This window comes from Prinia subflava, chromosome 2 (assembly GCF_021018805.1).
Source record: "Prinia subflava isolate CZ2003 ecotype Zambia chromosome 2, Cam_Psub_1.2, whole genome shotgun sequence".
In the NCBI taxonomy this organism is placed as follows: Eukaryota; Metazoa; Chordata; class Aves; order Passeriformes; family Cisticolidae; genus Prinia; species Prinia subflava.
Genome location: NC_086248.1, coordinates 111745411 through 111771221, shown reverse-complemented (window position 1 = coordinate 111771221; position 25811 = coordinate 111745411). Strand labels below are relative to the sequence as shown.

At 40.4% G+C, this 25811-nt stretch overlaps 1 protein-coding gene across 6 annotated transcripts in view; it reads left to right on the top strand.

The window, feature by feature from the left end:
- EHBP1 (EH domain binding protein 1) overlaps positions 1-25811 on the top strand; it is a 204652-nt gene that overhangs the window by 97276 nt on the left and 81565 nt on the right. For all 6 annotated transcript variants that reach the window (XM_063391613.1, XM_063391615.1, XM_063391611.1 and 3 more), the window contains exon 10: positions 998-1181. In XM_063391613.1, coding sequence (XP_063247683.1) covers positions 998-1181 — 184 coding nt within the window. The remainder of the gene's footprint in view (positions 1-997; positions 1182-25811) is intronic.

Sequence of the window (25811 nt, the reverse complement as noted above, 5' to 3'; positions counted from 1 at the left end):
TAATGTATCCATTTCATAGCTAACTGTCCAGTTTTGCAAAATATGGAAAGCCAATAGTATTAATAATGAAATAATTCAGTGCAAAAAAGACTCCCTTAAGTATCCTTAGCAGGATACAAAGCTGCTGGTTCTACTAACTGTGTAGAAGAAACCATTATTTGATCTGTTATTGATTGATTGATATTTGATGTATCAATCTAACATAAAATTTGGCAAAATTTGGCAGTGGAGGTATTTACTAAGGTGGTACAAATGCAGAGTTGGAACACGGACACCCGAGTTCAGGATAATTCTTTGGACTGCACCTACTTGGTGGAAGACACTCTAACATTCTCAAATAAGATTTAGTAGTTATAAAAAGCACTTTCAAAATAGGTGATACCTACTGGTGTCTGCAGAGAGATAAATGCAGATCAGATGGGGTTTTCTTACACTGTTCTCTTACCTAAGGAGTGTTCTTAAAATGGTGTGGTGCCTGTGACCTGCAGAGTTTGAAACATGCTTGAGGCTGGATGTGTATCCATGGAGGTCAAACTTTTCAAAACTGGACAGCCAAGAGTGAGGCCTCTAAAGCCCTGCAGCAGTGCCCTGATTCTTAATTGTTCTAATCAAGCTGTCTTTATTCTGTTCATTAGAGTGTTAAACACCCAGGAGCTCCACTCACATTTTTTGGTGTTGATCTTGTCATAAAATCAGATCACTCTTTGATAGATAGCAAAGTATAATTGAAGAGTTAGCTTTATGCAGTTGGTAAAACTTCTGCAATTGACAGGACTTTATAAAAATTATGGCAATTGTGACTAAACAATGCAGTTTTAGCTATTGTAACTCACTTTTCAATTGTATGAAAATGTAGTGTTTAACAGTGTATAAAGGTAAAACAATCTTATGTGGGATAATAAAAGCATTTTAGTCATTGGCTTTCATAAGCAGGTCTTACTTTTGGTTTTATTTCCAAGGAGATAGCAAAGAAATGTGTTTCCCTTCTTTTAATTAGATCAAATCCATTTTATGAACCAAAATCAAGCCCTGCTTTAATTAAAGTTGCTCTGCAAGAACCAGAAAAGAAGATGAAAAGAAAGGCTCCTGAACCCCCAAACTTCTTGCCAAAGACAGAGATGGGCATGGGTGAGAACATGTCAGCAGTTCCTGCATCGAGGGAGCTCTCCTCCTCTCCTAAGGTAAGCTTTTCATACCCAAATTTTGTCTTTGTTCATGACAGGACCTTTCTGTGTATTGTGAACATCCTGTTTATTTCTGCATCTAAAAAGCTTTGCCAGTGCTGTTGGCTCGTCTCTGTTCTCTTGGTTCATGGGAGGGTGCAGCTCTAGGAGCTTGTGTTTTTTCCTGAGGGATTTAATGACAACAGTAACAGCAACTGCAGTTTCAAAGAGAAGAGTCTTCTAGTAGCCAGTGTTACAGGACAGCTGGATATGCCGCGGAGAAGAAGGAAAATCATGTTGAACACTGCTTTGTCCTGATCTGTTTTAATGCTCCTAAGCCTTGCCCCTGTTGACAAGTCTGTCTCCACATTTCTGTCATAAATCTGGGTTTTAAAAGCTTAGTACTGGATACTGAATATTTGTATTGGGATTTATAGATGTCCAATTCCAAAGCTATGTTGAAGTAATTAAAAAAAAAAGAAAAAAAAAAGACAGTCTACTTTAGATCAGGTTAACTGTTTACTAGGAATGTCCAGACTAAGGATACTTAGGTGTGCACATCCATTTATGTTTTTCATGGGAAAATCAGAGTTAATTTCAGTGGAAAAGGTAATGTGAGGTGTGGATGTTTATTACTACAACAGCCAACTTCTGTCAGCATGGATTTCAACTGCAGTGTTTCAGCAGTTAACAGCATTGTGCTTTTTCTTTAAACAAAATAAGCATTTAATAGTGTAAATTAATGGACCTTTCTTAAAAATGAATGTCATACATTGTTTTAAAGGTAGGGAGATGAGGACAGAATGCCTCCCTTCCCATTGTGTGCACATTATCATCTGGTTTGCCTTGAATCAGAGCTGCTGTACTTCAGTTTCAGAACTGAGGGAAGCTCCTTGTCATACCTATCATTTCACTGTGTAATTACTCAGCCAGATTGCTCACATGTCCTTGTCCACTCAGGTTATGATCTTCTTGTCATTTTACCACTCACTCAGGCTAAAGAGTATGAGACCAGAAATCTAATCTCTGTCTGCTCACTGCAAAACAAAACAGTGGAGTAAGACAAGTACATTTCACAAGTTATTCTTCATTTGCAAAACCACAACCAGGGGTATATGAAATCAAAGCACAGCAGTTTTATGATGCTCTGAAATGGGATTCAGTCCCGTTAGCTGGAGTTTCTGTATGAAAAGTGACACATTATTTGATTTCTGGTGGAGTCCGGCCCTTGGGTCAAAGCAAAAAGGCCAAAGCAAAACTTTCTGGTACTACCAAGGCTGTGAAGAGACATCTGTGGATATTTTTATCTGATTGCTTGGTGGAAATTGTGTCCCTCTTGCTCGTTGTTTGAGAGGTGTTTTCTTACAGATATGCACCCAAGGAAATGTGTCTCTCTGCTTCATACATGCCTTCCCTGTGCTGAAATAACGTGTCACTACCAAGTGGGAATGTTGTAGTTTTTGCCAGCTTTAGAAAGTCTGAAAGGTGGAATTGGTTAAGATTCAGGACTGAACTTGCTGAGAAGACTTTGCTGTTATGGGCAGTCGGATAGTTCGTGCTTTTCTGTGGTGTTATTTGGTGAATATCTTGGTGCCTGCCTGCTTGCAGCCCACCTCTCTGCCCCTGACCCCGAGGCACAGCTGAGATCAGCAGAGGTCCTCGTACTGAAATGCTGACTTTCATTAGGGCTGCGAGGGAAGGTGGAGTTCTGTGCTCACATGCTCTTTTATAGGAAAGCTTTAATTAATTTTTTAACTGGATTTTGGAGGATAGGAGACATTAGGGAAGGCTCCAAAGCAGATGCAGTGTCTTGGTTCATTATGTTACAGTGGAAAGTTTTGCTGGGTGGGTGTGTTAAAATATTGTACGGTCACTTGCAATGCAGAAAGCTTTCTGTAAGCAGAGTCTTTTTTCTGTGCTTGAATTGTTTTGCACTCAGATCAAAAGCACTTTACTTGGAATGCTTTTTGAAATTTGGAAAAGTACTGGCATTTAAAAGAAAAGAAACTGTTTCCTCACAGAACAGTACAAAATAGTGCCCAGGTGGGACTCAGAGTGTTGGCACAGATTACTTGTTTATTGCTCAATAGTAGAGACAACATTTAGCAACTCTGGAAAAACTTCCATCCAAAGGTATAGGCACTATGCAAACATGAACTTAGCACATGCCGTTATGTAGGGGAAAAGTCCTATAGAGGTAAACTTAGGTAAAGGGAGGTTAAATCGTGTGTCTTAGTGTTTTGTCCAAGTTTGCTGTGCACAGAAAGTTTTGGGAGTTATACCAGAGGCTCAGTGGTTTCAGCAGGTTCAGTTCCCTGTCTTGCTTGTTGTCACAGGAAATGCCTGTGGAGCAGAAATGCTAATCTTTAAACTACACAAACACAGCACTAATATTAGAACCTCAGAGTTTAAGGAAAAATATTCCAAAAGCACCTCTGCAAATCTTTGGCAGAGTATTTGGTGCTGATTTTTCCTTCGCGTGCTAGCAGCATTCATCACGTTGGCTGACTCCAAAAATCACAAATGCTGTCATTGCAGCAAGTTTATTAAGTGATGAGCAGTCAGTTACCTGTAGTAGCAAATCCTCTCCAAGCCTCTTCAATGTCTTCCCCTTGAGCAGGCCCTTTTGATCTCTTGGAGATCCCCTGTCAGCTGTATTGGTGAGGAGGGGTCACTTATCTGTCTGAGATAAGGCAGGGTTTAACACTCCCTAAAGGTCCAGCTCTTCAGCACACAGAATTAGCTCAGTATTTGCCATATCTGAGTCTGGAGGAAGTTTTGCTTTCAATTTTTTTTTTAATCTATTCACACTTCCTAAAGGAATATCTTAATTCTCTCCTGTCTTGTGTATCTCCTCCAAAATAATCTGAGTCATCAGAGCTTAAAATGCAGAGTCTGAGATCTGGAGTTACCCCACAGTTAATCATCTCAAATGACTTGAAAACGATGGTATGCTGACTCTATTTAGGTGAGTCTGACAAAGTGCAAGGCTGTAATTAAGCTCTTCAGTCATCAAACTGCTACAGTGCTGTCAAGCCCAACAGTGCTGAAACCTTGTTGGGCTTGTTACTGTCATACATCTGTTACTGTTCTTCACGTGGTTTGGATAACCAGGTTCTGCCTTTCACAAAGGTCATAGAGACTTTAAATTTCCCCCACTTTTTGACTGACTTTGTGGGAAAAAAGTGTCATTTCAGGCTCAAAACGTGCTATCAGACTGGTACATAGCATGCATATCAGTGCTTATCATTGCTTTAGCTGATTACAAATATACATATGAACTTCAGCAGCGTGAAGTCTCAGCCAGTTTCAGATCCCTTCTCTTCTCTTCTCTGCATTATGTTGAATTTATTGAAAGGGGATCAGTCCCAGAGCTGGCAACCATAGGTAGGGAAGCCAAAGCCTTCGTGGTAGGGAAGCCAAAGCAATCTGTCTCTGCACAATCAAGGATTTTATTGTCTTTGTGAGAATGAGGGGGCAGGCGTGCTACTGAATTTATGTAGGAGGTTAAGAATTATTTACTTGGGAACAGGAGGAAACAGTTAAGCATCCTCAACCATAGAGTTATTTTTAAGTGTTAGAAGAAAATACTTCTTGGACTGGAGTGACATTTACTCATTGACTCCTTTCAAGGATAGCATATACCCTTCACTTTCAGGAAACAATTGAGAGAGGCTTTTCTTGGGATTTGATGTATTCAGTTTATTGCCAGACTTCAGCCAAAGCTCACGCTGATGCCTCGTGAATCCATCAGGTTTCTGCCATTACCATTACCCTCCTGAAAGTAACCAGGTATGTTCTATTTGGTGAATCCAGCTTGGTCTCACATCCTTTCTCCCATCTTCAGGCTCTGGAAGCCTGTGTTGGTTAAGCACATCCTTACAGAGTAACTGCTGCAGGCTGACGAGCTGCCAGCCTGGGGCTGGGGAGCACTCAGAGCTCCATCTCACACCTGCCTGCCCAGAATCTCTCAGGAAGTGAAACTCCTGCCCTCCATCCTGGGGATAGATGTTTCTCTGGCAATACATGATGATATGAACAGACATAAAATTGATACCAGACCACAAAATGCTTTTTGAAGTTTACCTGGAATGGATTTTTAGTTATGCCTTGCAACTGATGGAAGTGTATGGCACCAGGACAGGATGATAAATCAGCTAAGATATCATTATTGTAGACACCATTCTTGCCTTTATGGAGGTAGTAGTGGGGATGCAGATAACAGGTCTCCAGAGCTGTCCTGGAAAAATATTTTTCATTGCAAATTAATATACATAAAATTGCTAATAGTCATGAAAACACAGGAGGTGGTTTTGTTGCTTTTAGACAAGAACTTGTGATGGCCTTTTAAGCTGGTGGAAGAGGAGAAGACACGTTCACATAGCAGTCCAAAGCCAATAGTAACATCTCTGTCACCATCATTGTTAAAGCTCTCTCTGTCTCTCATCATAAAACTAAAATTAATAGTTTTGCATACCAAGAAATAATCTGCTCTCACATGCCAGACAAGCTAGCTGATTTAATCTCTAATGAAACATTTACAGGAAATACAGAATCGTTTTCTGCATGACATGTAATAATCCATCTCCATCCATATCCTTGGTAATCTGCTGTCTGTCTGCAATGCTTCAGGATGTTCAGGCTGTCCAGAAAGATTTCTGCCTGAATTCTAGGCAGTTAGTCCTTCAAGCAGCAAAGGAGGTGCAAATTGGTTCCTTGTGAAAGAAGAGAAATTATCAGATGCTTCTTAATTGAGCAAGAAGGAACCTGTAATTTTTTTTCTCCTCCTCATTCATTCTAAGACAGAATAAATGCTTAGAGCACAAAACAAGTAGGTTTAGTGTAAGGGGGAGAAGTGACAGCTTCTCCCACAGCTCCCAAGATATCAGAGAGCCTAAAGTCTTCAGTTTCTTGTTTTCTCCACTTTTATTTACCTCAAGATCATCAACCTTATGTGACCAAGCAGTGGGAAGACTTCATCCTAAAACACAGGTGCAGTAATGCAGCTGGGTGGAGGAATGACAGCAAATTCCCCATGGGAGGTGAAGATCACTCACTGTCTCTTGGTATCAAAGGTATCTCCAGTTGTCCATTCACATAAGGACTTCCCAGTTCTCTGGAACATCTTCTTCAATGATTTTGCCCCTTTGCAGCTTCACATTTGCTGCAAAGGAATTGCACAGCTCCTTTTCATGAGATCTTTGTCACTCCCTATGTAGGCAGATGGTTCAAGCCCAGGGAAGACCTGGTAAATACTGGATAGAATTGGAAGATGTCTCCTGTTATAAACTTAAGCCAAATAAAAAGGCACTCTGAGAAAAGCTGCCTTTGCATGCAGCCCAAAGACATTTTTTGTTTTTGTAGGAAGAAAGACAAGCTGCACATATAATATGAACAGAGAGATAGTGAGATAATCATATGTTAGCACAGACAAGTCATTCAACTTGCTGATTTTCAAGTGTTAAAGAATAAAAGAGGCTCCATTTTTTAATCCAATGCTCAAGCAATTCCTTATTACTGTTTTCATAAGTTTTAAATTATGAACTTGACTATGTTGCCCTCATATTATTCCCATGATTGATGCCAACAGGAACCCACCATGGGATGTTGAGACTATAGAGGAAACCAGGCCCTTCCATGTTCTTTGTGTGGCCTTCTGCCCTTCTGACTGAAGTATCTTGTGCCCGTGCTGTCAAAAAGATTTAGGTGCTGCTCTATAGTCACATAATCTCTAAGAGATGTGCTTCCTTCAGAATTTGAGGGTTAAAACCCTCAACAATTTGCCCAAATATTCCTGTAGCGGGAGTTTTGCCCAGGACTGGAGGCAGGGCTGAGCTGCTTCCATCTTCATCCTCTTACTTCTCTCCTTTGTCCCAGAAGCTGGATATTACCTAGATGGAAACACATCCTCAGTGTATGTTCTGCTGTGCAGGGAGCCAGGCCAGGCTGTGTGCTGAGCCAAGGGCCAGCAGAAGGCACTGACTGCTTTCTCTGGCAATTGAGTGCTGGCCAGGAGCACTGAATGGGATCCTTCCCTCTGTCAAGAATTCCTTAGGTGTGGGGCTAAGCTAATCTCTTGAACCAGATTTTGGACTGTGGTGGTTTGGTGGGTGTTTTTGTTTTTTCCTCAAGTTCCCAGCTGCATCCAACCCAGATAAATTAGCAGGTTCAGTCAAATGTTATACTTATGGTTTTTTGCTTGCTTGTTTTTAATAGTGCAAATTTGCCAGTTAGTCAACCAGAACAAATGTCTGGGTGGCTTTAGCCAGTGCGTCAGATTTGGATATCATATGTCTTTCCTGTACAATCCTAGAAAAGACATTTTCCACCTGTTTAGTTGGCATACCAGTAGATGCTTGGCCAATTCCAGAAGGAATTGAGCCATTCAGGGTAGACTTGCAGGGTCATCCACATGGGATCTTTGATCCCCAGTAGATCAAGGGGCTGGAGGGTTCTTCACCTTCCCAAAGCATCTTCTGAACCTGAAGAGTTGGACATCCTCGGTTCTGTAAGCGTGACTTTGGTGCCAAATTTAACTAAACAGGAAAGGATCAGTCTTTAGTCAAGGATGTTTCTCCCTGCCACTCTAAATGCAAAATCAAATTAATTAAGTGTTGGCTTGACTGTAGTGCCATGCAGCTGAGAGAGTGCTGTTCTGTGTCACATGAACTATCCTAAAACAAACAGTTCTCTGTAAGGTAGGTCTTAGGTGACTCACTCTGAGGACTCAAAAGCATTAACTTACAGTAATCTGGAGGTAGATTTTTTTGTGGACCTCAGTTTTTATTTTTTAAAAAAAGCTATTATACAAAGGGTATTAATAAAAATGTATTTGTAACCATAATCTTTGAACACTTGATTTGGCAACTTTAAGTGCTGCTACTTAAGTGTTTGACTGTTTCTTCTTGAGGTCCTTATTAGTAGTGGGGATGCAGATAACAGGTCTCCAGAGCTGTCCTGGAAAAATATTTTTCATTGCAAATTAATATACATAATGTTCAGGCTGGTAAATGCTTGACTGCTTCTGTAATTTTCATAATTGCTCTTTAAGGTATTTGTGCATTATTGGTGCAATGTAGCTGCTACTGAAATGGATGGAAACTTTGTCAGTGCCTGCAGCAGTTCTGGGTTGCAGCAGTTACCATTTCTGCAGAATGTCTGTACAAGTGAGGTTTGGTAGCTGCACCAGCATTGTGACATTCCAGGGCTCACTTTTCATATTTTAAATTACAAGTTATAGATCTCAGATTTGTTGTCATAAAATACCACTTCAGCAGTTGTGGAAAAGGTGCATTGAGATTTCTGGAGTGCTGCAGTTCCTAAATGTCAGGGCTGGATAGCTGGAACAGTCCTGGCCTGCCCAAACATGTGAATGACAGCTGCCTTGGGCCAGCCCAGTGAGATCTGGGCCAGCTTCTGGGAGATGTCATCTGAAAATCCTTATCCCCAATGAGGGCCTTCTATTTTATTCTGTTTCCTGTAATATTTCTGTTTCTGTTTGCCTCCACATCCCTGGTGGAAGGGAGGCAGGGAGGTGGCACAAGGCCGTGGGCTCCTGGTGCAGGTGCTGAGGTCACCTTCCTGTGCCTTGTGACCTGGAGGGCTTCAATTCTCATGCTGGCCTTCACAGACTCATGTTTAGTTCAAGCTTGGCTCTTTAAAAGGTAGAAGAAAGAAGGAACACTTCTCCTCTCCTAAGACTTTTTTAAACCATCATCAAAACAAAACTCCTCAAAATCTTTGCGACAAAAACCTGAAAAAAAATCTGTCCATTTTCTGTACAGTTTTGATACCTTATTATCAGGTGCCTTAATAAGAGCCACACAAGCAGAGTACAGGACAGCTTTTAAAATGAAAACTTGATTTTTTCCAATGTTCCCTTGCACCTAACAAGGACCTCATCAATGTATAGAAGTTGACATTTGTAGCATTTAACTTTTAGCTGTTACCTGGAGCTGGGGCTGGTGTAGATGAAGTCCTGGGTGCTCTCTCCACCATCCATGGCCCATCCATGGCCCCTGATGCAGCTCTCAGTGAAAGGAGCCCATTAACAATGTGCCTGGTTCTCTGCTTGCCTGAGGGATGGGTTTGGTTCATGGTGGTTGGCAAGCACCTCAAATTGGAAATAAGTGTGCATGAATAAATTTTCCTTTGCTTCTGTCATGATGAGTTATGGACATATTACAAAAATAATTATCTTCCCTTCATAAATCAGTCTGGTAGTTAGCTTTGGTTTGCTTACTAATTCACTGTTCCTGCTAAATGTTCTTTGATTTGGGTCAGATGCTTAAGCATAGGAATAAATCACAGGTCTAAGCCAGAATGCTTTTTGTTGCTGGGAAAGAAAAGTAAGTCCAAAACCAAAATGGATGGCAATTGTAAGCACATCTGCAGTGCAATGATGGCCCTAAAATGAGGTATTTCTATGAGCTCTTCTTTCCTGCTTTGTAGAAGTATTTTTAGATAGAATTTCGCCTGATGTATTTAAAATTGTGATCACCATTAGTTTTAGGTGGGCAGGTTAGTGAAATAGGTTTGTGAAACCGGAGATAAAATCCAGGAGAAGAAGGGAATCCATAGGTGCCAGAAGCCAAGGCCCGGGGCACGCCAGCCGCTCGGGTATTCTCTGTGCATGTTGCAGTCCTACCCACCAGCAAATGCAAGTTAGGCACAAACCTTTTTCAAAAGGAGAGAAAACCAAGCCAGCTAGAAGGGAAATGAGTTGCAAGGGGAAATGTGTTGCCAATTCATGCTGCACCAGAGCTGTGGTGGCGAGAGGCTGCATAATGAAGCGAGCCCTTGTGCGATAGTGCCGGCACACTAGCTGCGTGTCCTACAAGAGCATTTCTTAGCCATGTTCAACAGTGTGCCTGCTATCGCTCCTCCATTTGTTGAATTCAGGATGACCTTTGCATGAATAAAGTCAAATAGGATTAAGGCAGGAATTTTCAACAATGGGAAAGAGCAACAGATGTAGCCGACTTTGAACGTGGGAGGATTGTTGATGCACGGTTGCCTAAAGGGAGTGTCTGTGGTGACAAAAAAAAAAAAAAAAGGAGGGGGGGGAAAAAACCCCAACAATTTCCTAAAATATTAACCGCATAAAAGAAAAGAAAATAAATAGAAAACAATCCAAAGGAACTGAGTGATTCTGGTTTTTATTGGCATCGAGCTGAAGGCAGGGTTTTTTGATTCACTGCCTCCTTTTCAATCTATTTCTCTCTATTCTTTCAGCAGAACTCTGTTCTCTGCAACTGTCACTATATGAGCTGTCTGAGGGATTTGTGGCATGTACCGTGTTTTTAGATTCACGTTTTTTCTGGGTTGTTTTAAGGAAAACAGAAATGGAGTATACAGGAAAAAAAGAGATGTTGTTTTGCTGGAGGATCAGCCATTTGAATATAAAATCCAGATCCTGCTAATATTTTATGGTTTGATTTGTCCTGTGCAGAAGCATAGAGATGGATCTCAAGTGAATACACTGCAAGCACTCTGTACACAGACTGTTAATAAAGGGGGGGAAAAAGGTTAAAAATATATTTAAATCAAGAACTCATCCTGATACAGCTTAAGTAGTTTTATATGTCATTAGATACATCAAATTTGTTTTTATCTTGATAAAAAGAGGACATGCAAATGTATTTTACTTCACTTAGTTTCATTATTGACACAAGCTGTTTTGCAGTTTAGCAAATAATTGTGTTAACCCCTGAATGATACTTCATAGTTTGTAGTAATGAGTAATGCACAGAATTTAGATCTCGTTCATTTGACTAATTCAGACAAATCAGCTTTGAAAGGCATGCGTAGGAAAAGCTTTTAAAGTGTGAATCAAATCATGTGCTCTAGCTCAATGAAAGGGCTTTAAAGGAGCTAGCTAGAAACTAAAGCCATTAAGGAAATCACCTTGTAAATGTTACGAAAAATATTGGTGAGCTTAATATATTAGCTCAACTTTAATATTTAAAAGCTTGATTAAACACTCGCTGATTAAATGCTTACACCACTTTAAAGAGGGCTATGGTGCTGAGAGGGCAGTCTCTCACTGGGGAGAAATCATTTGGATTCAGAGGATGTAGCGTGGTGAAACATCTTCTAATACTTTTTATCCTGCCTCTCCCCTTGTTCCTTTAGAGCAGAGCTTGCTGGGGTGTGCTGTGGGTTCCCACTCCCAGATGCAGTGCCACAGGATACTCAGTAGCTGTAACATGTCTACCATCACCAAAATGAGGAGTGTTTCAACAGACACAAACAAACAAACACCCTCCCACCCCCCAAAGACAAATAAAACCAAAACAAACCATTACCCCAAACCCCCTGTTGTTTCCTGGGATGGAATATCTTGAAGAGCACAGCTCTCTAGGTACTGGAGGCTTCATTACTAATTTCTTTTACCTTGGTAAAGGTCCTGTGATGTTTAATTTTGAGACTAGGAGCAGCTTCATATGCATACCTGGCACCTTTAGCACCATGAGCACATCGCTGTTGCTTGCCTGGCGTGGATCAGTGCCCACTGTGGCTGGAGAAAGTTGCCTTTATTTCCCTGTGGGCTCAGTGTGGGGACACTGAGCTCCCAGATGTGTACACAACTGCTCAAACTGTGCCTGCACAACCCCAGGAGAGGCTGGCACAGGCACACAGCAGGACCAGAGGAATACATTTGGAAAGAACATTTGGATGCTGGCTATCACAGGCCTGGATTTTTGTAAGCGTTCTTCAGACTTAATGCAGAGCCCACTGAAGGCAAGGAGAAGCTGAGCTCCTTCAGCTCCCCTCAGTTGTGTCCCAGAGCACTGAAATCTTTCCACCCCAGGTTCCACCAGTGTGAGCTGGGGCAGGTTAGAGTTGTTTGTAACCCCTCAGTTGTCTTTTGTGTGTTGGAAGGGAGAGCCACAAGGAAGAGTGCAGTCTCTTCTTTGGTAGGCCAGCTAAAATCTTCATTCTCCCTCACTTCATCATCACCTTTGAGGCAAAGAACTGTAATCTTAAAGCCTGGCAAGGGTCATGTTTCTTGGCTTGCTTCGATGCAAATACACCTTAGACTCCAACTCAGCCAGACAACCTTTAAAATATCCTAAAATGTTATATACCTCTGTAAATAATGATAAATAAAAAGAGTGTTCTATTTTTGTAGGCTTTCTTTTTTCCCACTACCTGCCTTGTCTTTTATACTTCTGGAGCACAATCAAAGTAATTTTTGCTTAAAAAACACATGATCAGAATGTGTTTCTGTTACTTCAAGTAAGCTTGGGGTGTTTTTCACATACTGAGAGAGTGTGTATTTCCTTTCTTTGTGTGTATATAGGCACATACAAAGGTGTCTATATACACACAGAACTTTGTTATATATATAATATAAATATATGTATACCTTTATAACAATATATAAATATTGTACATGTATATACCTTTATATATAACAAATATATATTTATTATCTACATTCAAGCTTTCTAGAAAGTGAATTCAGACACCAATTCGATACACGTGGCTTAACAGATCATCATTCAAGTGTTTTGTTCTAGAATCTGCTTCACAACTCAACCATGTTCTGTAACACCATGAGCCCTTTTCTTAACATTGCCAAAGGGCTCTTAGGAACTCTGTGGAAAGCTTTGTTTTTATCACTGTAAAGCAATGCTGCAGAATTGATGCTTTTCTGAAATGCTCTCCTGGCCCTCTGTGCTATTGGTAAGTCATCTGTCATGGTTGTCATTGACAGCAGTGGCTCAGTAACATCATGGGATTCAATCTTTTATTGAGACTAATTCAATCTTTTATTAATTTTATTGGGTGGGCAGAGCAGAACCCAATCAATAGGCTTGCATGTAAAAAACCATGGCAAAGCAAATATTGTTGCAATGCTCAGTGTGGTTATAACTGTAACCACGACTTTTCCACTCTACCTAAATGCTAATGCAATATTACCACTAGGATTTAAAAATGAAAGGGGCAAAAAAAGAAAAAAGAGGAAAAATTGCTGTTGAGGGGTTTTCATGGAAGGAGTTTTCTCTGCAAATGGATTTAACCATTTTTACATTTCTTTATAGTAACAAGATTAGGCTTCTGTAAAAAAAGATGTTCAGGGTTTTGCCTGCTAGAATTATGTTTTCTTTTAGGACAGTATCTTTTGTTGTGTTTACATGCTTAACCAGTGCTTTCAAATGTAGGACCAGAATGTGGCATAGGTGTGAGTAATGGGGAATGATAGAAGATAATTCCAATGAGAGCCTCCTCATTTTTGAGATGTTCTTCCGTTTCTGGTCTCCTTGGATGTATAAGTGGTTGATTTAAAATCACAAGCTGTCTTTTTTTGCAAGCATTTTTTAGAGAGTCACAGAACCCATACAACACATGGGACATTATGGGGTTTGCTTCAGAGCACTTTTATCTCTTTGGGAAAAGTGTTTCCTTCCTTTTTTTGGAGGACTAGTCCCCAGACAAATGAAATGTATTGCTCTGGATTCTGTGTCTTGTGTGGGTTTCTGTGTTTTGGAGTTTTTTTGAGCACAGATGAAGTGTAATTGGTCCTTCATCACCTCAGTCTCACTTTCTCTGACAGTTGCTCTGCCAGCATTTCATGCCCAATACAGAAGAAAAAGAATAAAGAAAGCAAGATCATGCAGTGGGCCTATTTTGTGAACAGATTTTAGCAATTTCACATCCTTAAACTCCTTAACATTGTCCTTGCTGCTATCCCTGCATGACTAATGAACTCTGTGTGGATCCTCAAACAGGTGATCTAAATGACACTGGAAAATGCATATCTGCTTGGAACTGTTTGAGAAATAGATTCACATGAAAAAAAAAAATGTTTAAAATAGGCTCTTTTCATGTTTATTGAGCAAAAAGAGAGTAAGAGATCAAACCCTGCTATAGTATCATTTTGTCATTCTCAGCTTAGAGAATTCTTTTGAAAACTGGTGATGAGTTTGGCTGTGAGTTGTAGGTTTAGATTCCATAAGAATCGACCTTGTTTTGTAATGAAGTTAGTTACAAATATGTTGCTTTTATCTGATTTAGGACATAAAATGCCTCTGTGATGTTCCATAACTTTGGGACAGAGGTAGCCTTCCTTAATCTGCTTGGAGCATCTTGGTTAGGCTTCTCCTCTGAAGAGCCTTCTAAGTAGCCAGGCCCTACCAGCTGCAAAAGAAGTTTTGGGAGACCAGTGAGACCAATCCTGCCTACCTAAACTCCTCTTCTGAGAGTCCAGTGCCCTCCCCTTCCTGCTTCCTCCCACCCACTCCCAAACTTGCAGAGGGGATTGTTAAGTACCAGCACCTAACACTGCCAAGGTTATGAACAGGAGAAAATAAAAAGCATTGCCAAACGACTTTAAAGTATTTACATGTGGTAAGGAAAAAAACTTGTGGGAATGTAACTCATTGAGAACCTAAACTCTGACTAAAGCAATGTCCACACTATATATTTATCAACTTGTCATTCTCCCACTGGAGCTTCAGCACCTCTGTTTGAGCACTCTGTAAATTTTATTGTAGCTGTAGGAAAACCTGCTCTTTGAGCTCCCCTCCCGTACGTCTGTAAAGGTAAGGTAGGTGTTAAGCAAATGATGTTGTTGTGCTTGTTTCCCAGTCATGTCTTGGCTGATGCTTCTGTTGCCAAGTGTTGCCTGGAAATGTGAAAAACTTGTGCTTTTAAGATGTTGGGTCCTACACCTTTAAATAATTTTTAGAAGCTCATGTAACTTGGAACTAATGCTCAGTATTAGAACAAACTTCATAGGTGCCACTGGAAGCTTATTTAGAGCAGTTGGCTTTTATAAATTTAGCAGAGTTCCAAAACTGCAGCTAGTTTGGTGTGTTACCAGAGCTCTCCCTTTACACTGACTTTCTCTTCCCTTTATTCTCCCCATTTCAAAGACTGTCATAATCATTTAATCTCTCCTTATGCAATTAGATATGTTGCTACACATTTATTAGCAAACTTACTGTCAGACTAGTAGTAATGCTCTAATTTACACTTCCCAAAGCATGGAAATTCCTGTGTAGGAATGAAGGCTCCCTTCTTTTCCCTCCTCCACCTATCCCGAGGTGCTTATGCAGTGAGAAGTATTGCAGGAGCCTGAGATGTTTGAGTGATAAGTGCTCTACCTGTTGTAACAGCTGGACATGATCAGACATGTTAAAGATGATGTATGAGGCTCCAGTGAGAGTTTTCTGCATTTGTGCTGGCTAAAGATTTACCCTGTGTAGCTCCTTTGGGCTTCTCTGATAAATCTCATCTCATCCTTCCATGCAAGAAAGAGCAGCTGATACCTTCCCCTGATGCTCCTTCTAGTAACTGACTGAGAGACTGAAGTCTTGTGGTGCAGTCCTTCTGTCCAGGGGTTTCCTAGTTGTGCCTGCAGATGAGTGGTTGAATCACAAGCAGCTGACACCCAACACATTGATCATCACATCATTTGGGGACCAGTGGAGAACCTGGCAGGAATGCTTAATTTTATTTAACACAGCGTGTAAACTAAGTCCAAAAGACACTTGAAATGTAACTCTTTCTTCCATTTGTGGAAGCTGAAAGGCATTACTCCTCTTGAGGGTTTTAATCCAAAGGACTTGGATGTATTGGGGATCCAGTGATGTCATCTGCCTGTCACTGGGAGTTAGTGACAGTTAATGCATGGATTAATGATTGGAACAGTGTTGAAAGACCAGGGAGTCATGAATCTTTATCTCTGGTACTGCCTTAGAAATACAAACTCCAATCAGAAATGTTCATGGAGTTGTCTGTTCAGGAAAACCCATCAGGCCATTATCTGGATCCTATGCTCACAAGTATTGTGCACAGGTGTAGTGGTTCATGCTAAAAACCCTCTCTGGTTCTTCACATCACCCTGTTGTAGCAGTATCCCTTCTTTTCTCTCTCAGCTTGGAATATTCCTTTTGTATTTGTTTGTTCCTCAAAGTCAAAATTTTGTCTCTAATCTTTTAATACTGCAATATTTGCCGTGTCACGTTTTGCTCAAAGTGTTTATTTTTTTTATTTGTCTCACAAAATATTTTTTCTTTGGGGAATTTAAACGAAGGAAAAAGAAAAAGCTGCTAAAGAAATACAGTAGTTCCAAGTATCAAGCTAATTTTTAAAATGTTAACATAAATACTATACCAAATTAATGAAAAAAGCTATCTCTGTGGGCAGTGTACTAATACTTAATTCAAAATTTTGTGGAGTAGATCGTAGGGATTGTGTAGGAGTTCTACATGTGTTACAAAAAATGAAACCCAGGAGATGTGACTGCTGTGCATTGCTGTAACACCCCTGGAACGTGGCTAACGCCCAATTACTGCATGCTTAGACTTGGATGGGAATTACAATTGAGCTGTAAAATATTTTGACAGTTTCCAACTGTTGTGTGGTTATTAGCCAGGCATCATAAGAGAATGAAATACAGTGATTTGATTAGGTTTGTATCACGATCTGCTTAAACAAGGGCTTTCAACATAAACATGTACTGTAAAGTGTTAATCAGAGGCAGTATTTAATTATTAGCAGCTTTTCTTGAGTTCTGCAGGAGAGAATTCCTCTCTCCCAAAGATTTCGATTTCTTAAATGAGACTTGCCATACCTTTATGCTTCAGCTTTTCATTTACAAGCTTTTACTTGTTGAGTGCTAAAAGCATAACCACACCAAATTTAATTTGTCGCATGAAAATTATGTGTGTATTTTTCAAGAGGATAGATTTGACAGTGTTGAAGCTAGAAAAGCTTGTGTTAATTACATATTATAAAACAAAAAGGATATTTTCATTTAACATGTATTTCCCCTTTTAGCTGAACAAGTTCTAGCAATTAGCAAATTTGAATAATATAAGAATTCCTGGAAAAATATATGTTAAGCCAAGTGGCACTTGAATTGCTGTTACTTCTACTTTTTTTATTTTGAAATTAAACTAATAAAGCAAAAATATTCAGACTGCATGCAAATTAAGCTCCAGATTGTGCCAGTCTTGTTATGTTCATTAAGCCATTGAATCCTTGAGTAGTGGCTGTTATTCCATGGGGACTATTCACAGAATAAGGTACTATTCAGAGAGGTAAAGATAACAATCTGCCTTCACACTGCTTAAATAATGCTCATTCTGTTGGGCAACTAAAGCAAGGATATTCAAGCCTGTCATTCCTTAATTTTTCACTTTCTTTTTTTAGTAATGCATTTTTGTTTTCTGTGTTGTTTATGAATGGTGCTTGAGAGCGAAGCATTCTGTTTGTGGTAGGGAAGGCTTTTTCAAGTGTTGTCATCCTGTTTTTTCTTTAAAAAACCCTCTGAGGTAATCTTTGTCTCTCAGTTCAGTCTGTGACATCTCTGCTGTGGGCGAGAGCTGATTTGGTTACCAGAGTTGCTTAGGTGTTGCTGTTTGCCTAAAAACCTCATTTCACCCAGCTGTAATTGCTGGGGTTTTTCTGATTGTTGTCCTGGGTTTGGCCTGAACTCTTACCTTGCAGGTGACAAAACCTTTCTGATGTATCCTGGATTTTGAAGTGGCTTTGTGACTGTGAAAATGTGCTGACTGGGAGAGTCTTCCTCTCTGGCAGTCATCACGAGGAAGAGTTGGAGTGCTGGGGTTACAGTCAGTAGCCAGTGTCCTGAACAACTGAGACCTGTAAGCTGTACAGCTGTGCAGTTCTTCATTTGGAGAGGTGTTAGTGCTTACTGAACTTCCTGTGTATGCAGATAGCTGTGTGCCAGGAAAAAAAACCAAAATGTGCAGTGCTTTGCAAGGAGATCTGGTTAACAGAGGGGAATCGGTGCATGAGTTGTTTACAGAACAAATAACAGGACCTCCACGCTAGCATTAACTTTTAAAACGGGAAATGGAGGTTTTGTTTGGTGGGTGATGGAACTGAGAGGCCAGGGGGAGGTGTTGCTTGGTAGGAATTTGGGGTTTTCCAGCTTGCTCCCCGTGCTGCCAGAGCGTGCCAGGAGGCTGTGCCAGGCTCCTGCTCCCCGATGGCAGCAGTCTGCAGGCTGTGGGCTCTGGAGGTAAGAGACACAGAGAATGTTGGTCTGAAGCACATCCAAAAGATCACTTGGTCTTCCTACTTGCACGAAGGCAAAGTTCTCCTTTACAAAATGAAAGATTTCTGCAACTGTTGTTAAACAGTGATGGAACATCCGTGGACTTCCCAGGCAGTCTTGAGTGCTTCATTATACTGCATTACAGATTGCTCCTCCTTATGTCTGACCTCTAGCAACTAAAGCCTGTAACTGTTCTGGTAAACACTGGCGTGGGGGTCAAAGAGTTTGCTTTCTTCTTTGTAATTGTACATGCTCCATGACTTACCATGTTACTTTCATTGTCATTTTTTGGTACCATGAATGACCTAAATGTGCTTCAGCTTTCTTCATGCTTCTTTCTTTTTTCCCCTGATCTTTCTTTGGACTCATCTTCCTTATGCTCTGGATCAGGGAAAACTGAACATAATATTTTTGTTGTGATTCTGTTGATGCTGAGTGGAGTGAGAGAGGCAGTCTGTGTCTTGCCAGCTTTATTCCTGTCTGTACATCTCCGTACAAATGTTTGTCTTTTTCACAACAACCTGATGTTGTTGACTTTATGTTCAGCTTGAATAGACTGTTTCCCCCATATCCTTTTGTGAAGAGCTGTTACCTAACCTGTTTTTCCTCATCCTGCATTTATGTAAATGATTAGTCCTTCCTATGTTTCATTTGTACCTAGTGAATTCCATACTTCTTTTTTCAGAATTTTACTCCTTTTTATGTGATTGGGGTTCTTCTAGTGCATCCAGTGTCCCTCTCAGCTTCTTGTCCAGTGCATCATTCACTTTCCTAATTCAGACTTTCACTGAACCTAAGAAATACTCTTGCAGAACCCCTTTTAATGCATAATTCCAAGAATCACTTAAAACTAGTCTTGGGTATAGTTTTCCAGCCTGTTTTGCACCTATATGAGTCTCATTAAGGCTCTGTTTTCCATGCTTCTTTATGAGAGCATCTTGAAATTCAATTAAAAGAGCTCAGCTACATCTGCAATCTGTTACTTGATGCCTCTCTACTCCCTGCTTCCCTCTTGCAGAAGGAACTTGGACTGCTTCTCATGATTTCTTGATGACAAATTAGTGTTTGTTGCTTGTCTTCTTTGAACTTTCATATGCTAAGAAGGACCTTTATTATTTGTTCCACCTCTTTTTCATTTGCTTGTCTGCATTCTTGCTATTTGTCCTTTTTCTTATGCATTTAAAGACTAGAAGGAAATGTAGTCTTGTCCTACTCTTCTAATACTCTCCCCTGTGTTCAAGTTTCCAAGCTGACCATTTTTTTTTGGATGTTGTTTCATATTGGTTCTTCCAGTACCTTAGGATTACATTAAATGTGTTCAGCTGATCTGAAAGCTTCTGCCTTATCTAAGCTGTTTCCACATGGGGCTGAAACCTGACCTTTCTGTGTCTGTCTGAGTAATGCAAGTCTCCAACTTCCATCTGATTTGTGGAATAAAGACAGATGTAGAAAAAAGTACTGAGCATTTCAGATGTCTCCCCATCATCTGTGAACAGCTTCTCCTTACCACTGAGGAGGGAAGCAATACTTCTGTTAATCTCCATCTTGTGATTGTTTACATAGAGTCAGCTGCCAGTGCAGCAGTTTATCAAGGCAAGAGCTTGTTTCCATTAAACTCTCATTTATCTCTTGCTGTCCTCAGGAGCTTTAAGAATACCCATCTTTATGCCTGCTGCCAGCTCGTGGGTACCAGCAGCTGATGGGTACCAGCACCCCATGCAGGATTGTAAAATACACTGATTTTGTTCCCACTGTCAGCCAAGAGGTGCACTATGGCCTGCAGAGGTACTGTGGCATCAATACCAGGCTTAAAAATACTGAGTGCTCTAAGCACACCCAAACAGAGGTTGTTTTCCTTTGTTACTGCAATACCTGCACGAATCTGGCATCCGTGTTGTGTTCTCAAGTATTTAAAACAAAGATTTCTCGTAGGTAAAGGCTGATGCTTCCACAAATCTGCCTACGGTTGGGCATTAATATAAATGATGCAGTAGATTTACAAAATAGGTAACTATGAAGTTCTGAGCAGTGTCACCTTTAATGAGCCAACATCAGAAGGTTGCCTGAAAAAACCATGTCTGTTGAAATGTTCAGAAGAGGGGGATAATGACTTGTGTTTATTTAATGGCTCTGTCAAAAGAAATTCCTGCAAAAGCAACAAGAGTTCACTGTTTTTAGGAAGAATTGGCAGTGACTCTCATTTTTAGTTTGCCTTGTGCTTTCTTTTAGAAGAGATTCTTGTGACCTTTTCTGACAAGCTCTAACACTTCCATTGTTTGCTGCAGGCCTTTGAAATGTGGCAGAGATAGCCTTGGGCCCAGGGAGGTGCGTTTTGCTAGTTCAGTTCACATTTAACAAAGTTAAAAGCTTTGAAAATTGCTATTCCTCATCTGTGGTTTAAGTTGCTTAATTCTGGCAACCTGCCCAAAACCCTGAACGTTCCCATCGTGGCAGAGAGCCAGGGATTGTGAACCAGCAGCATCCTGGTAGCTCATCTGGGCTTCCAGCACAGATTACATGAGAGCAGAGCGTTCAGCCCACATGCCACCGGGACAACTGGAGGAAGGAAGGTGGACACAAGGAAACTGCCTGTCTTCTGAGAGCTCAAAAATGAGGCCCCATCCCTGCATGTCATCTGCTCACACTGTTACATTATAAATACGTGTCATCATCAGAGACCCAGCTCCGTGCTCGCCTCTGCCTAATGGTACGAGTTACATACCTTGTCTTGAGATTTTTAATTGAAAACACGGCGTTCAAGACAAAGATTATGCAACCTCAGGGAAGAGGAGCTAGGTGAGCCTCGGCCAATCCCTTTTTAATAGTCCAGTCTGAGAAGGAGATCACTGTAACTTCTTTCCTGGCTGCACTGACCATCAGGTGGAATTACTTCTGCATGAGTAACCAATTCATTATGTTGCCTCAGATTTGGTTCTCTTTTACCAGTCCATTAACATAATCTTCTCCTTGCAATTAGCTAATAAATTTAGGGCTTCTCAGCCTGGTGAGGTAGCTGCCCACACTCCTGTTCTTCTCTGCTAAGAACATCCACGGGGGAGGTTGTCATCTGGAAATAAATCGTCTGTCTTGCTCTTAATTGATTGCCACGAGCAGTCAGCCTTGTGTCCTGTTGCGCAAGCGAGGCAATTGTCCAGCAGTTGATGTGTTGTGAATTTTGGTTCTGAAGGTTTAGAGTTTAGTTCTGAATTCTTGGGTTCTTTCATCCTTTTAATCCCTGACAATGAAAACCAAACCAAAACCCTGAAAGACTCGGCTAAGAAAATGTTCCTTCATTACCAGACAAAGTAAAAGACAAGAGGAGGCTACCAGATAATTGCAAAAGTTACAAAATAAAATACTTAGCCGCAGCTTTTGTTGCTGCAGTCTCTCCCATCTTTGTGCACTGGATGCCTGTAGGTTATATACGTGTGCACATTTCATTTGTATGATCACATACTGTCATTTTCTACCTGACCACTTCCTCGGTGCTCAGAGTAAAAGTCACCAGAGGCAGCTGTCTGCAGGCTTCCTTTTCTTTCTTTGCCCAGGCATGGTTTGAAAAATCTCTTTTCAGACTCTTGGCCATGAAAATCTATAACAGGCAACTGAAAACCCTTTTAGATGAAATCAGACCTACTTGACCAACTGCTAACATGAGGTGTGTCCCAAGGATTTCACCTTCCTCTTCACCTTGCCTCGTTCAAACATGAGAGCATCGTGTCAGCTCAGGCAGATGTGTCTAAGTGTTGGGTTGTGATTGAACATGGACTGGTTTGGTTGTGCCAAAATTAAACCTGTAAAATGATAAGCAATTAAAAGCTTATGCCTAAGGCTTTAGAGATATAAGTTTATGTTTCATTGCATATCCACATAGGCTGTAGGCACAATCAGAAGAGTGAGGAAGGTGAAGTTTCAAGATGTCTGCCTCTGCTGAAACCTGGAGGTTACCTAAATGCTTTTTATTAATCATCTGTAGGAAATAAATTCAGTAATTCTGTAACTTGTGTCCAGCAGCTTTTCATATCTCCTTCATTTTTAGGGACAGTAGGAACCAGAGACATTTTGCACCATTCCGATAGAGAGCACCAATTTAAAGAGTGTACTCCTAAAGTGATAAATTTATCAGAGTAGCAGAATAGCAGAACTAACATTTCTTTCTAGGAAATGTGTATTTTCTAATACATGCAGGATCTTCCCTTACTAGAAGCAAGGAGCAATGCCACTTGTATTGTGATGTGTCACTACATTGTAATCTTATGGTGACTTGCTAGGTAAAAAATACCTAACTACCCTAAGTAAAGAACATCTCAGCACAACAAGGGTCATGAGGATATTTTCTCCATTTTTGGAATAAAACAGGAAACTCTTCTGTTCTGTCTTTTTAGACTCTTTCCATATTGTATTTTACATTCCTGATACGAGTAAAAACCACTTTTTTCAGACTGTTCCACAGCCCAGAATGAACAAAATTGAATGCATCTTGGACACATACAGACTTTGCCAAAGGCAGAAATTCTATTAAATGAGCCATATTCAATTTCTAATACTCCCAGGCAAATGAGACATTCCCATGGGGAAAGTCCTGTGTTGTTTAAAAAATAAAATTTTAGAATATAATTTTGAGGGTGTAAAATTATCTATTGGACTGAAATGTATTTGGTGTGTTGTTTCTATTGCAGCTTTATTCAGGTTTTCAGACTGTTCAGTGCAGCTGAGTTTCCTGAACTACTTCTACATCCAGCCACATGCTGCACATTTTCGCTCACCTGTTTGTGCTTTACTTTCATTTACCTTATCTTGCATTTTAATGGTTGCACAATTTTCAGTGAGCCCAGACAGCGTCGTGGTTTTGATAGGGCTGCGGGAAAACCCCTTTTATTTTGCTCAGTTGAATAAGTTAGAGGCCAGTGTCTGTACTTGCCTCTTGGGGGAAAAAAACTTGCTTGTTCATTGTTTGTAGGTCTCCCCTATTCTGACTTCCAGCCCTATCTCAATCTTAGCTTCCTCTCCTGCAGTTGATTACCAGTCCTGGGTTGTTGTCTCAGCTCCTTTCCTCTTCTAGGAGTTCTGTTTGTTAATATAAAACTCAAACCATGTAAGTCTTCCACCTAGATTACAAATAGTTTTTCTTTTTCCCCTTGCTCCTCTCAGCATCTTTCTTTTCTGGGCTTCAACACTCTTGCTTTCTTTAAACACCTCTACCCCCATGCACCCTGTCTGCAAGCCCTGGAGGTCCTCCGACTGAGCCCCTGCAGTTTTCATCCTGGCCATGTTCTCACCACGGTTCCAGCCTTGATTTTCTCCTGAGTGTTGGGCTGTGTGCCAGAGATGCAGCTCGCCCCTTGCTCTGTGAGCCATCACTGTGCTTGGTGTGGGGTTCCTCACAGCAGCAGAAACAACTATTTGGGTATTTTCACGTGTGGGGATGCAGCCTGATACTTGAGGCTCTTGTCCTCTTGTTAGTGTAATGATCCGATGGGATAATCTCCCAAGAGAAAAAACACATAGCCTATAAAACGTATCAACTGAGCTTCCAGAATGTGTAAAAAGAAGAACAGAGACTTCAGTGCTTTTGTTGAGTGTGAAACGAAGATCTCCTGAAGCCAGTGCTGACTCCAGCTGATAAATCCATCCACACGATGCTGCGTTTAGATCTGAGCTGCCCTGGGAGGGACGGGCTCTGGAACCCGCGCGGTTGCTCCACGGCTGGACAGAAGCCAGTTGTGTCAGGTTCCACGACCTGTTGATCAGTGAGCAGCTCTGGCAATCTGGTGTGGATACCTCAGGCTTCTCAGTGGCATTTCCAGCCGAGTTTGCAGGCAGGGACTTTGGCTTTTGAGCTCAAAAAGGCAAGTCACGACTGCTGTGTCATTTAGAAGAGTTGTGTAGTCAGTGCTGGAAAGAATGGTGTAAGGAAAAGGTTGTTAAATTTTCATTTCATCTGATTAGTTCCTACCAATCATGTAGAGCAAACACATGCTAGAAATAGGCACTTGGTAGTAATTGTGTTTGCACCAAGCCGGTAATTAATATGTCCAACGTACAAATATCAAGAGAAAATGTTTTGCATAATGATTTTTCACGCACACATGAAAAAGAAACTAAAACTAACGTTTGTTGACTCCTCTGAAGGCATGTCAAGTGCTCACACACAGTTCTGCCTTTACTTCTGTATTTCCATTGTGTCTGGAGTTGAATGCTTTTATCATAGATTAAATAATGAAAGCTTTGACGCAGGTGGTGATTAGGAGCATAACATTGTCGTAGTATTAACTTCACCTTTATCAAAAAAGCATGGACTAATTAGTGTGGAAAGAAAACCTTATACAATTTCTGCTTTATTGGGTAAGAGAAGAGAAAATTGTGCGTGTCATGCACATTATGTGCGTCCTAAATCTTCCATATTCTGGATAAAGTGCTTTTAGAAAATCTAACATAAAGTGGAAAGAGAGACACAGAAAAAACGTCCAGTCTAAATATAGATTTTCAAGGAATTGCAGTCCATCTTTTTAAACCTTAATAATTTTTAAATTAATTTTTAAATAAAGTGTGAAATTCTGCTAAATTCATTGTTTTATTACCTTTGTATTTCCTTCTGTAAAGGCTGGTTTTAAATTCAGTTACATCTTCAGTTTGTTAGATAGGTAATTAAAGCATTTAAATGGCAATATTGCCTAAGGCGATTTCAGAGTTAACCAGAAAGCCTTTCGGTGGTGACTGGAAAATTTACCATTTTTGTTGAGAGTTTCATCAACAAGTATTAAGCCTTTATATTTAACAGCTAATATATCTGGTAAGTAGTGCTCTATGATTTTAAGAAGTAGTACTTTGCATTAATAATTTGTCAGAATATCACCTTTCCACAATTTGATCATATATTTTAGTTATTTTCTCTTAGTAGTGCTATTTCCATAAATATCTTATAACAGCAAATATGTTTGAGGTAACAAAGCACCTTAAATGTAAAGTCAATGATTTGTTCCTGGGTTTTCCTTCAAGTTGTGAAGAAAACAAGAGAAAAACACCTTAATTACTTCACTGAATCTGGAGTAGCAGTCTGGCAGCTCTTATGCGATATTTGTTTCTCTGATTAAAATCTTGTACATGGTAAGGTTTATAATTTTTTGTTGCTTTTCTTTCCCTGTTTTGTATATCCCTGTTCAAGCTGTTAATTCAGTGTTCGTGGAGATATTTGTCTCCTCGTTAATGGATTTGTTCATGCCGATTTGAATCGTTGACAGGATTACAAAACATAAGCACTTTCTAACAAGTTATTTTGCACATATGGTGTGGTATTAGAAAAAAATCTCAGCAAGGTACACCTTTTGCACTTTGTAAATGAGTTAGCAGTGCTTCTGTCTGGTGAGGAGGTAGAGTGTTTATACAACAACTTTTAGGGCTGATTGTGGCAATGAATGAAAAATGACTTCCCGGGCTCTGTGCACTGGTTTTTTTTTTCCCCCCCAGAAGCAGTGAAAACAAATGAGTTGGTAGCAGCTAATTGCTGAGCACTGACAGGCTTCAGTCAAGGGGGGGCATCGTTGGTCTTTCACAAATAGACAATAACAAGTAAATCCATTTGACCATAAACATCAGTGCCTGTGATACAG